The following is a 12,964-nucleotide window of genomic DNA, read 5'->3' as shown; positions in this document are numbered from 1 at the left end:
TATTAACATATATGTTTACTGCAGAGGAGTCAGAAAAAAATAGGGAGCTACAGAAATATTGATGCCATTCATTTGATTCAAAACCTCAACCAATTAAGTTTTTAAAAGTGTGACTATCCATCCAAGAAGAATGTATATACAAAATTGAATCATCTACTATCAAATCTATTAAATAATTACCATTTAAAGTTTGGGGTCGGTAAGATTCTTTTAGCTTTAATTTATTTATTTTCTTTCTTTCTTTTTCGTAAAGAAACATGCCTTTTTGAGCATGAAATCAGCATATTACAATGATTTCTGAAGGATCATGTGACACTGAAGACTGGAATAATGGCTGCTGAAAATTATTACATAAATTACATTTTAAAATATATTAAAATAGAAAACAGTTATTTTAGATTGTTGTAATATTTTTATATATAATAATATTTTGATTAAATAAATGCAGCTTTGGTGAGCGTAAGTGACTGAAAAGCCTTTTTAAAAACAATATTAGTAAGCATATTATTTTAATTTATTTTATTATAATATAATAACACACACATACACACCTGGAGGAAAAAAAAAAGGCCAAGCCCAAAATAGCTATAAACATTGTCTTATTGGTCAGGAAATTAACAAAATTTAAGCAAATGCATTATGTAAAAAGCAGTTGCTGTCTCAGAAAAACATCAAGACAGAATCTAGTTTTGGCAAAATATGGGAAGTTGTGTGTGGAGTGATGAATCACAATGAAACACGAGTTGCATGGTGATACTCCAGAGCGGTGTCTTCCAAAATCTGCTGAGAAATATAATAATAAATGCATCTCTACCACAGTGAAGCATGGACGAAGAGATTTCATTGTGTGGAGAGCCTTTTTTAGCTGTTGGTATTGGTGAACTACACTGTGAAAAGTCCTTTAATGAGTAGGAGAATATTGCAGAATGACTTGCTTCCCACAAATGAAAAGTTGTTGTCTAAAGAGAAATGATCAGATGTTATTTTTCAACAAGACAATGCTCCTGCCCTGCAAAGACAACCAAGAAGTGGCTTGAAAGTAATTCCATCAGGCTAATGTTTTGTCCTGGTCAGAGTCCAGATTTGAATATAGTGAATATTTGGTCTCACATTAACAGACGAAACATTTAAAGAAAACAAAGGGGAAGGCTATTGCATGCTATGTTATCTTCAGTATTTGTCTAATTCTTGGTAATATATATATATATATATATATATATATATATTCCGATGGTACTGAAGTTGCAATCGATGTCTTCTGCGTTGAATAAAGAAGCAATAACAAACTTGCATGGTTAGTTTGAATCTTGTAGTAGGAAAGAGTTCTTTCACTCTTCTAGACGAGCACATGGCTGGGATGCAGGTTTAGGACTACAGGCCTTGCAGGCCCATAGGCCTTGGCCTGAAGAGGCCTGCAGCACATGGAGTCTCTTCAGTCCGTACAAAAGAACCAAGAGAGAGAGGCGGAGTTGTGCATCTTCTCTTAAGGTCTGGGAGGAACCACACCTCTTCGGGTGGAACTGACCAATAAGCAAAGTGGAATTTCTGTAGCAGGAACTTCCTTTGTGGGGAAGTTTATGGCTCTTGTCTTCGAGCGTGACTAAACTGGCTGAGTTGTTGAAGAATAAACTATTAAAGATTCTTGTAATACTGATGTGTTGCACAGTTATCGACATATCATATACACAATCATTTAAATCTTCTCGATACGAACCCCTAGACACTAAACATGGCATAATTGAAGTTACATTAACTGTATTATAAAACATATGAGTACAATACTGAGTACAATACAACAAACAGTAATAATGGATACCATTTCCTGGGGATATGCATGTTCATTTATAGAGCAGTCTTCCTATAAATTAAGGTAAGAAGGTCTGTTTTCAGGCTTTGTGTGCCTTTCCTATGTGTCTCTTTGTCTCTGCTTTTCCACGTGGCAGCACACATACTTTGGGTCAATAAAACTAAGGCTGGTCTTCTCAGGGGATGGGAAACAGACCCCAGAGTGAGTTGTAAACAATTATTTGTTAACTATAACAAATAATTGTGTCTGATTTGTCTCAGTCGTTACAGTATATATTTATATAATTATTTATTTCTTTATTTATTTTTGCCAAAAGGCAAGGCAAAATGCATTTATAAACTAAATGGATACCAAGAAATTGGATGTTGAATAGCATGTCTCAGTCACATCAACAAAAAGCAATATACCCATTCTGCACATTGTGCCTTTTGAATTCTCCTGTGGGTATGTGTTTAGCAGCTCTGCCATGATAAAGATTGAATTTGTTTACATGGATTGGCAGGGCTATAATACCTCTATGCAGCTGGTTGAACCATTGGTGTTGAATATAAATGCTTGCTGCTCTTGCATACGTGTACACTGCCATATTAAATCACATCTAGTGGCTGAACATGAGTTTGAAATCAATGTCCTGGCGGCAATGTGAGTGATTTAGTGTGCTCTTCTGAAAGATCTGCAGGCACTGCGATTAATGATCATGTGACATCATCAATGCATTCAACATCAGTCGGTCATATTCTTTTTGTCCTTTCAGAATGTGCATCTCCTGTCACTCAGAAACAGAGGTATGAAAGGACTGTTATCTATGCTTGGGATTTTAGATCTGTGTTGATCTCATCAGTGAAACTACTGATCAAAATGTCTGCCCCATTTACATCTGTGTTTTCTGTGATCGGATCACTTGTCCGCATTAAAGTCGGCATGAAACAGAAGCTGTGATAGTCTTTTCTTCCCTATTGTGACATACCGTATATCCGAGTGAAACTGCTTCTCGAAGAAGAAAAAATGTAGGGCGGGACTTGATTTTGTTAATCGGGAATTGATTGGAAAGTTGTGGTTTGCTATTGCTGTGTTGTCATGTGACAGGTTGTCCCGCCCTCGCACCAGTGATCATGAGATCAGAGATCTCTTTAGTCTTGTCCTATAGTTAGTTATTGCCCTTCTGCGTCCCAGTCTTGTTTTAATTTTTCTTTTGATTTCATTTCTACTCAAGATTTTCATCTCTAGTATCTAGTTCAAGTTCCCTGCAAGTTTGTTCTTTTTTATTTTTTTGTTTGCAAGTTCCAGTCAATTATTTCTAGCTCTTTTCTTTTTTGTTTCTCTAGTCATAGTTCTTTACCTCAGGTTTTATTTTTGTTTCGTTTTATTAATTTTATCTTGTGTCTTGTCTTGTTCATTGTGAGTCTTGTGTCCGTTCCTGCCCTTCCCTGAATCCTGAGACTTCCTGGCCACTGACTCTCACTGTCATACCAGTAAGACCGGTGTAGCTGTCTGATTCTCAGGTGTCAAGCCTCTGGTTTTGTGAGCCTCTGCCTGGCAGCAAGTCTGGTGCTATACATCAGAGATCATCAAGCCTCTGGTTCCTTGTGTTCCTGCCTTGTCTTCCTCACCATCATCCCACCTGGTGCTGCCTCTTCCTCTGCAGTCCTCAAGCCTGTTGTTACCCAGGACTGCCCTTACGAAAAAGTAGTATACTTCAAGTTCATTTTGTGAAGTATATGTAAGTAATGTTCAAGTATATTTTTAAGTAATCTTTTATGTAGTGAGTATACTAGTATCAATGTACTAGTAGTAAACGTGTAAGTGTATTATTTCAGTACTGCTTGGGACTAAATTGGCCCAATTGAAGTATACAGTTAAGTGTACTATAAGTGTAACAGTAGTAAACTTTAAGTGCACAACTAGTGCACAGCTACGTTTCTCATTTGTACTGCATGTGAACTTATAAGTATACTAGTAGTTTACTATTTTAATACAAGTAGTACACTTTGAAGTATTCTTCTTTAAGTGAACATAACATCACACTTATAGTTTGCTTTTTATATATTATTTTTGCACTTTAAGTATACTACTATGTTCCTATTTAGGTATTATTTTTTATACTTGAAATATACCTTTAACTGTACTTTAACTCTTTCCATTTTAAAAACATTTTATTCTAGCTTAATGAATCCTTTTTTTTATCAACACTTAAATGTGGTTGTTTCATAAAAAAAAAAAGCAACATTTTAAACAAAAAGCTGATAAAATTGCATTTTTGTCAGAGACTACTTCTGGATGGGATTCAGAATGATGATGGAGTAGATCGAGTCCATCAACACCCCCAAAGCTTCACAGTCCTATAGCTCATCCCGGGTTGACATTTCATTTAGTAACATTAGGCAGTTTTGATTTACATGCTGTTTAATGTTTGATGATCGCATTATTTTACATTTGAGTAAGCAATCTTCTATCATTCAGTGTGTTCCAAACAAGATATATATCTCCCTCCGAAGGGCACTTTGGAGTGAAAACAATCATGGCTGCCATATTGAAGGGTCGTTTCAAACCAAAGTGTTCAAAACTGGCCACTTCAAAGGGCCCTTCGGAATAAAGGATTTCGAAGGGTACAACTGATGGACACTTCGGGCCCCTATGATCCTTTGCACAGGGAAGTTATTTGGCGTCACAGAATGGGTACAGGGTATCTACATTTATAGATTTGAAGTAAATTCCTATGTACACTACAAGTGGACTAGCCTACACAAAAATTCAGATACTCAGAATTAGGAACATCTGATTTCTTTATGAATCAATATTTTCAAACAATGTCAGTTTATAAGACAGTATGTAAAACTATGTGAAAAAAAGTAATAGGCTACTCAATCAAAACTACCATCCAATTATGCTTAGAATACTTAATTACTTAAATACTTTTAGGTATATCTCAATCAAAAGTACAAGTATGAGTCAAATATACTTAGACTTTTCCGTCAGTATAAGTCAAGTATATTTTGAGTATATTTCTGAGAAGTATATAAAAAGTATACTGAAAGTATACTTTCTTATTTTTAGGTTAAAAGAAATAGTAATAGCACACTTGAATAAACTTCTTTTTCGTAAGGGTGGTCTCATTGGTCTGTCAATGAGTGTCATATGTCCTGCCTTGACACTCTAAAGCTGATTCAATTCGGAACCAATTTTCATTTGTGACTTGGTGGTGAATTCATACAATCTCATTATACGTTTTTGTATGATCTGCTTGCGCCCCACTGACAGTTGGGTTTAAGGTTGGACATTCATTCTCAATACAATAACTTCTCTAAAATATTTAATACTTCAGCATGCTCATTATTTCAGGAGCTCAGGGAGCTGGATCCAAATACAGTTGGGTTTTTATTAATAAAAACATACAGCCAAGAACCAGGAACAGAACAAAATAAATCCACAGGAACGGAACTGAGTCGCACCGATATACAGCCAAGTAGGACAAGACCTGACAAAGAACACAGGGCTAACAACAAGACACACCTGGGAACAATCAAGTTTGAAGGGTTAGTTCACCAAAAAATGAAAATAATTTCATTTATTTCTCACCCTCATGTCGTTCTACACCGGTAAGACCTTTTTCTATCTTCAAACACAAATTAAGATATTGTTGATGAAATCCGATGGCTCAGTGAGGCCTCTATTGAGAGCAAAGCCATTGAAACTCTCAAGGTTCATAAAAGTACTAAAAACATATTTGAAACAGTTCATGTGAGTTCAGTGGTTCTATCTTACTATTATAAAGCGACAAGAATACTTTTTGTGCACCAAAAAAGCAAAATAACGACTTTTCAATAATATCTATATGGGCCGATTTTAAAACACTGCTTCAGAGCTTTACGAATCGAATCAGTGAATCGGAGCCCCAAAGTCACGTGATTTCAGCAGTTTAGCCGTTTGATAGGAGATCCGAATCACTAATTCGAAACAAAAGATTCATAAAGCTCAGAAGCTTCTTGAAGCAGTGTTTTGAAATTGGCCAATACAGATATTGTTGAGAATTCATTATTTTTATTTATGTTTTTTGGTGAAGATGAACGAAGGCCTTACGAGTGTAGAACGACATGAGGGTAAGTAATAAATTAAATTTTTTTCATTGTTGGGTGAACTAACCCTTTAATGAACAGGTAAGCAATCAACAAAAGGACTATAAGAACAGAAACATAACAGGAAATTACATAAAAGTCTACACAAGACAGGGGAACACAGGCTGGAATCATGACAATATTAAATAAAAATATCAAAGAATATAATATAATGATAAAAATGTATATATTATACTGAATTGAAAGGACAATTTTGTTCTAAAAAAAGAATATAAGTAAAAACATGAAAATTGGCAATGAGAGGGGTTTGATTTTTCCCTCAGATGCGCGAGTTTATGCTTTCTAGTACCAGGTCTGAGCTGTTGACTCAGCAGTTACATGCATTCATTCAGTTCTTTGCATCACACTGCATTTTCATGGATAAAAAAAACAAGGCTTTCTTACAGCCGTCTAATACCACACAACCTGGTGAGCAAACATGTCATGAAATTGAATGTGAACTCAAGGCCGTTTGCAGATTATAACTGCATTTTATATACTAGCAGAAATATTCACAGCCCTCGGTGCTAACTCTGGTAATACTCTAAAAGAAAAATTGCCACGGCATTAAAAGGAACCACATCCCGCGCACAGATGGAGTGTGCCACCGCTTCCCATTCCTTTTAGTGGGAGACGTACTGCCAGCATAGTAAAATGAAATGGCCTTATTTGCATTGAGCTGGAGGAGAATAGCTTTTAAAGTGGGTTAGGGTGAAGGGGAGCAGAAAAGACTTCAGAACTGGTTTGAGGAGGAAAAAGAGAGAGACAGAGAGAGGTAAGAGGCTTAGCGTGCTTCAGGGCTTCGGTGTTTGGAGAACCAGACTGTGAAAGGAAGGGAAATTAGGCATCACTCGCTTTCTTTCCCTTTTTCTCCTTTAGCTAATGAGGCCAATAGTTCCTGGCTGTCAGAGTCACACTGATGTCCAATGAGGGGGCCAGATGTTCTTGGTTTCACAGTGAGGATCCATGCATCTACCTTGTGCACAGGGGTTAAACACATTGATCATAGAGGGAGGCTGCCTTGCGATCTAAAGCTCATGCAGGAAAGCTTTGCTGTCTCCAACTGGGCTGCTTGTATAAGAAAAGATGGAACAGGCCCCATCGTCCTCAGGCAGGCATTGGCTTTGGATATTTGACGCTCTCAGGCCCGGCTGAGGAGGAACTGAGAAGAAACGAAAGCAGAAACTATTACTTATGAAAGAATTCACAAGCTCTTGCACCCCTCACTCATAGTTTTGAAAGCTAAGAAGGTGTTATCACTGCAGCGCAACATCTGGGGCTTTCACGTCTCGAGGGAAGTTGGGCATGAAACACATTCTCTACAATAAGAATGAATGTAGCTGGAAGATTCTCGGACACATTTTGAAACAAGAAAAAGACTGGAGAAATATTTGCTGTGCTGCAACACCGCAGTCTTAGAATGGCACAGGATCAGGAACGATAGCCTGAAACGATAAATGCCATTCGTTAGGTCTGACCGCTGTACTGGAAAAGTTTGCAGTCTAAACACTTTCAAATTTAAATACAAAACGCGTCTGTGGAAAATGTGACTGCAGCATAAATGTTTGAATAAGCCCTGCTTATCAGTGCGGTATGAGAAGCAAAAAGCTTTGTTCGGTGGGCTGAGAAGAATCCTCGTCCTTTATTAAACATCTAAGTTCAGGTCAGCTTCATTACCATAATACAGAGCTCTTATACCATGAAACAAACATCCTCTCTCAAAAAGACAGCTTGGTCGACAGATTGGGATATTGTGCATAGTGTGCATTTTGTTTGTGTACGACGGCTGGATTTCAAAAAGGTGAAAGGTAAAGAATACTCCACACAAAGAAAATATGGATCTCTTCCTATTAAAAAGTAGCTGGAAAAGGATGGGCAAGCACAAAGTCTATGAATTAAATATAGGTAGTTAGGGAAATAAATCAACCTAGGCTTATAAACTTGCCTCAACCACATTTTTATAAAATTCCAAAAACATACCTATGCATACATTTCACTGCAGTTTCCAGCTTAAATGAACACAATAGGCAGTAAAACATCAACAACTTTTATTCCTTTTCACCAGTGTTGGGGAAAGTTACTTTTAAAAGTAATGCATTACAGTATTGCGTTACTCTCTAAAAAAGTAACTAATTGCATTACTTAGTTACTTTTTATGAAAAGGAATGTGTTGCATTACTTTTGCGTTACTGTTTCTCACCTGGGCTGGGCTTGCTTGCTTATTTTTTAATAACAACAAAAAAAGGTCTATTTTTAGTAAATGTTAAGGCCCTTTCACACCAAAAGTGAAATAAATAAGCCTCAGGTTGAAGGAAATGCAAATTTATGCTTGTACAGTAGAGGGCGCAACTCAAACAAACCTTTCAGCTGTGCTGCCATTCTGGATTAAAGAAGAAAAGGATACATATAGGATAAATCTAATCTAAAGTAATTTTATTAGTATTAGTGGTTGAATTGGATCATCAAAAGTCAGCAGCAAAGACATTGGTTAATAAAAAGTGAGATTATATATTTGTGTAATCTAATATAGTTAATAATTACAGGTTTGCATAAAGTTCTAAGATTGCATTTCACAGTTTTTATTCGTTTTGAGGAATACTGAATGTTTTCTTGCAAGTGAGATGAGTAAATGCATATTCACATTTAGTCTAGAACTACAATAACCTTCATGTTTACACAGCGCACACAACACCTCTGCGTTTTATTTCTCTCAACATGGGGACAGGAGAGCTGTCAGTCAATAAATGTGAAAAAGTAACTTAGATGTTTTGTTGTAAAATGAAAAAGTAATGCATTGCTATACTAGTTACTTGAAAAAGTAATATGATTACGTAACTCAAGTTACTTGTAATGTGTTACCCCCAACACTGCTTTTCACACAAATTATCGATTACAGGGACAAATTAACGATGTATTTTCACGTAGTTCCTCAAACTTATTTTCATGTATGACCTCAAAACATTCTTACAACATGATATGTAATATATTTTTTTCTGGTTTGCATCACATAACCAGGTCTATATGTACTGTATAGCTTTTCCGACATAGTAAACTTGCTCTGTAGCTCACCTGGTACAGCAAACTAAAATGACATGGTTGCTTCAGCAAATGTGTTTTTATCTGTTTGCTTTTGTTAATACTTTTGTTTGGGTTTAGAATAGGGTTTAGTGTGGGTGGTATTATATTCAAACGCGATAGACATTAAAAGGATAGTTCACCCAAAAATGAAAATTCTGACATCATTTACTCCCCCTCAAGTTGTTCCAAACCTCTATAAATATCTCTGTTCTGATGTAAAGGGAGATATTTGGTAGAATGTTTGTAACCAAGCAGATCTCACCCCCCATTGACTATTTTATATTGCCTATATATAAATAAATACTTTGTTAGTCAATGGGGAGCAAGATCTGCTTGGTTACAAACATTCTTCCAAATATCTTCCTTTGTGTACATCAGAACAAAGATATTTATACAGGTTTGGAACAACTTCAGGGAGAGTAAATAATGACAGAATTTTCACCCTTATGAAAAAGAATTTTCTAAACTACCGCAATACATATAACCAACAAAATAAAATGTTGCCAGACTCACGTTCATCTGTTTCAGATAAAACTGAACAAGCGTTTAGAGCCACTAACTGGGCATCTGAAAGTGTCGCGAAACAAGCAAGAATCAATGTAATATCTGTTTGCAGAAATGTCGCCACAGGCACGTTTTTCCAATAAGCTTGGGTTGAAATAAATATATAACAGAATAAAAACAGCAATTGTGGCTTTTCTGCCATTGCAAAATGTTGATATGTCCTGAGCTGCATGTTTTGGTTTGGATGTATTGAAGGGGCAAAGGCTTGTTTATGTGACTGTAGTGTAAAAAAATAAATAATTAAATAAATAAGGGAGGGAGGGAGAGAGACGCTTTCATGTTCTTCAGGAGTAGTTCATCATCCTCTCTGAATGGGTTTCTGCTGACACACATCAGTTTGAAGCAAATGTCTCTCTGTCATAATCACAGCTTTTTATGATCATTTTGCCCTTCCTGCCCTTTCACTGTCAGAGAGTAATGAGTGCTTTTAGAGAATAGAGAAGAAAGTAGAAAAGATAGATAGATAGTGTGTATGTGTGAGAGAAAATCAAACCCCCTTACTTTGATCAACGCCACAAAAACACACCACCAAGTTTGGGGACCTAATATGGAGCCGATCCAACCCATCACATCTCCATCATGGAATCCTCCAAATGATCCTGATTTTGTGTGTTGATTCCTTAATCTGTTGTGTTGTTTGACATTTGATTAGTGGAGACATGATGAAAGCCTTTGGCACTGAATTGTATACAAATGACCTAAAAACACAGAAAGACACAAGACTGAATATAGTGAAGCAAGATTAAATAAATAAAACCAGATAACTTAATTCTTACATGTTTATATATACATGTCTTACACATTTATTACATTTGTCTATATAGGCATATATGTCTATATTTTATCTTTATGATTATAATAAAAGAATACATAGAAGAGTACAAACAAACAAACAAACAAATAAACAAAATAAATAAATAAATTTCTGTGTGTATTTGTTATTTTAAAACATTTTATTATATTTTATTACTCAACAGCTATTCAGACTTTATTCCATAACAATGTAAATGATCTACATAATATGAATTAATGTATTTACATTATGATACACTTTTTTGGCAATAATTAATAACTAACCAAGATAAACAGAAACATTTTATTTTATTCACTTATATATATATATATATATAAATAATTGTATTTACATATAATCATATTTTATATTTATTTATATTATGATATATTTATAAAGCACTACTAAATAAAATATATGAAAGAAAAAAAAAACAATATAAATAGAAAAATGTTATTTATTATTAATAGATTTTCAAATTTTGGATGGACGGAGGTGTATTTAATTATATTAATATTTTTTAGCCCATAAAATTCCATTTTTAAAATTATCTTCCATAACAATATTTATATAAATTATCTACACAATATATGTATTAATGTATTTCCATTATGATATATTTATATATGTAGGCCTATATAAAAAAATAGAATGTAAGAATACATACACACATCCAGATAGTTATGTGTGCAAATGAACGTTTGTCCTATTGGCTACGGGGAGGTAATGCTGCAGTGTAAATAGTCCAACCCTGTTATTTGGTTGAATCGTGGGTTTCAGAAGACCTGTAATACAACATAGCAAAAGTCAGCCAACGCTTACAGTCACTGTCACTCCTCACACACGTGTCAGCGTTGCAGGACATACTTCCGGTTCAAAATGGCGGCATCCATGGCATGTCAGGCGGCTGTGAGAGGACTCCGAGCAGCGAGCACTAAACAACTGCTTGTGAGCAGAAACCAGGTAACAGATCGCTGATCTGTAAGTTTATCATGCACCGCGTGATGTGACCAGCAAAAGAACAGAGTAATGCGTAACGCAGCTGCTGTCTGTTTGTTTACAGAGCCAGACATGATGTTTTATTCTGCACATTATATATGCACATATACTAATTTTACCAGTTATCGTTTCATTCTTTAATCATTTAACTAGTGGTCTGAATAGATGCTTTAGTGGATTGACAATTAGACAGTCGTTCATCCATCTGTGATGCTTTGAAGAATCATTTATTTAATGTTCAATTTGTCTTATAACTAAACTTTAACCTTAAACAAGGTATTTGATAACTGACGTCAGCAAATGAGTGTTTATAAAACCCTGCAAGACCTGCAACTTAGTCTTATTAGTGTTTTGCAATTAATTTAGACAGAGATTCTATTCTAAGTATTCTTTTCTGAAGTTTCTGTTTTAAAGATTCTGTTCTTAAGTTTCAAATCTAATGATTCTGTTCTAGATATTATATAAAATGTATATTCTAAAGTTTCTAATCTGAAGAGTCTGTTCAAAAGATTCTCTTTTAAATAAGAATTCTCTTATAAGTATTCTGACCAAGAAATTAAATCCCATAAGATAATAATAGTGTACATTAGCTTGTGTATTCTGCTATATAATTCCTGGAACACCGATTCTGAAAGATACTTTTGAGTGTTTTGGGTGCTTTTTGCTCTTTTTCATAAGGCTTCACTAGGAATGATTGATTCACCTTCAGGTTTGTCCTCTTCGTTCAGTCGGTGAACAGTAGGCCAGAATCACGTCCATCTTTCAACCTTTGACCGGTCAGTGATGAAACTCTTTCTGCTGAGCTAGCCAGTAGCAATTTGCTGTCAGTCTAAGGCAAGGTTTAAAGGTCAATTTTAATATTTATCTTAGCTATACACAGATTTATCTGCTGTCATAATTCTTATATCTTTTGCAATATAAGTATTTTTGGCCGAATGTCTTGTGTTCTTCTTTTGGTCTTGCAACATAAAGAGATTTTCAATATTTCTTCATTTTGGGTGTCATCTGACGTGTTGTGTACCTTGTGCTTTTTGATTGCTCTGAAAGTTTCCTGTGCACATATAGACCGTAAACCAGGACAACAGGACAAAGTAGATCAACAGTGCAGTTTCAATGGAAATTCAGTCATATGGAAAGTCGGAGGCTATATTTTGACATTATAGAACAAAACTCAAAAGGAAAAGTTTCAAGTAGGTCATTGAATAGATCTGAGCTGTGCTTTCCATTCTCTTTTAATCCTGACTGATATCCCTAAATAGTTCAGGGGCTGTTGGCACATAAAACAAATGTGTTGGTGGTTGTCAGAGGACAGAGGCTTGCCCTCTTCAAGAATTCTTGTTTTTGTGCAATAACTTTAACAACCAATGTAAAAGGCCATGCACAAATATAATTTAACTGTACTTTGAAGGTAGGGTTATTATAGTTGCTAAAACTAAAATGAAAACCAAACCAAAAAAGTTACTTGAAACAAAATAAACATTATCTAAAATAAAAAAAAATTAAAAATAAAATATATATATATATAATGGATATATATGTATGTATATGTATGTATACATATATATATATATATATATATATATATATATATATATATACAGGTGCTGGTCA

At 35.1% G+C, this 12,964-nt stretch overlaps 1 protein-coding gene and 1 long non-coding RNA gene across 2 annotated transcripts in view; one reads left to right on the top strand and one right to left on the bottom strand.

The window, feature by feature from the left end:
• Window positions 1-4,914: 4,914 nt before the first annotated feature.
• LOC127522318 (uncharacterized) lies at window positions 4,915-12,853 on the bottom strand. The gene is made up of 4 exons (XR_007932566.1): window positions 12,057-12,853; window positions 11,022-11,139; window positions 10,063-10,259; window positions 4,915-7,081 (listed from the first exon to the last, which is right to left on the bottom strand). It is a non-coding gene; the product is annotated as an uncharacterized LOC127522318 (long non-coding RNA).
• suclg2 (succinate-CoA ligase GDP-forming subunit beta) overlaps window positions 11,105-12,964 on the top strand; it is a 125,382-nt gene continuing 123,522 nt past the window's right edge. Inside the window, exon 1 of the mRNA XM_051912139.1 lies at window positions 11,105-11,317. Coding sequence (XP_051768099.1) covers window positions 11,234-11,317 — 84 coding nt within the window. The 5' untranslated portion in view covers window positions 11,105-11,233. The remainder of the gene's footprint in view (window positions 11,318-12,964) is intronic.

This window comes from Ctenopharyngodon idella, chromosome 11 (genome assembly GCF_019924925.1).
Source record: "Ctenopharyngodon idella isolate HZGC_01 chromosome 11, HZGC01, whole genome shotgun sequence".
Classification (NCBI taxonomy): Eukaryota; Metazoa; Chordata; class Actinopteri; order Cypriniformes; family Xenocyprididae; genus Ctenopharyngodon; species Ctenopharyngodon idella.
The sequence above is the reverse complement of the archived record's forward strand: the minus strand, read 5'-3'. Positions and strand labels throughout refer to the sequence as shown.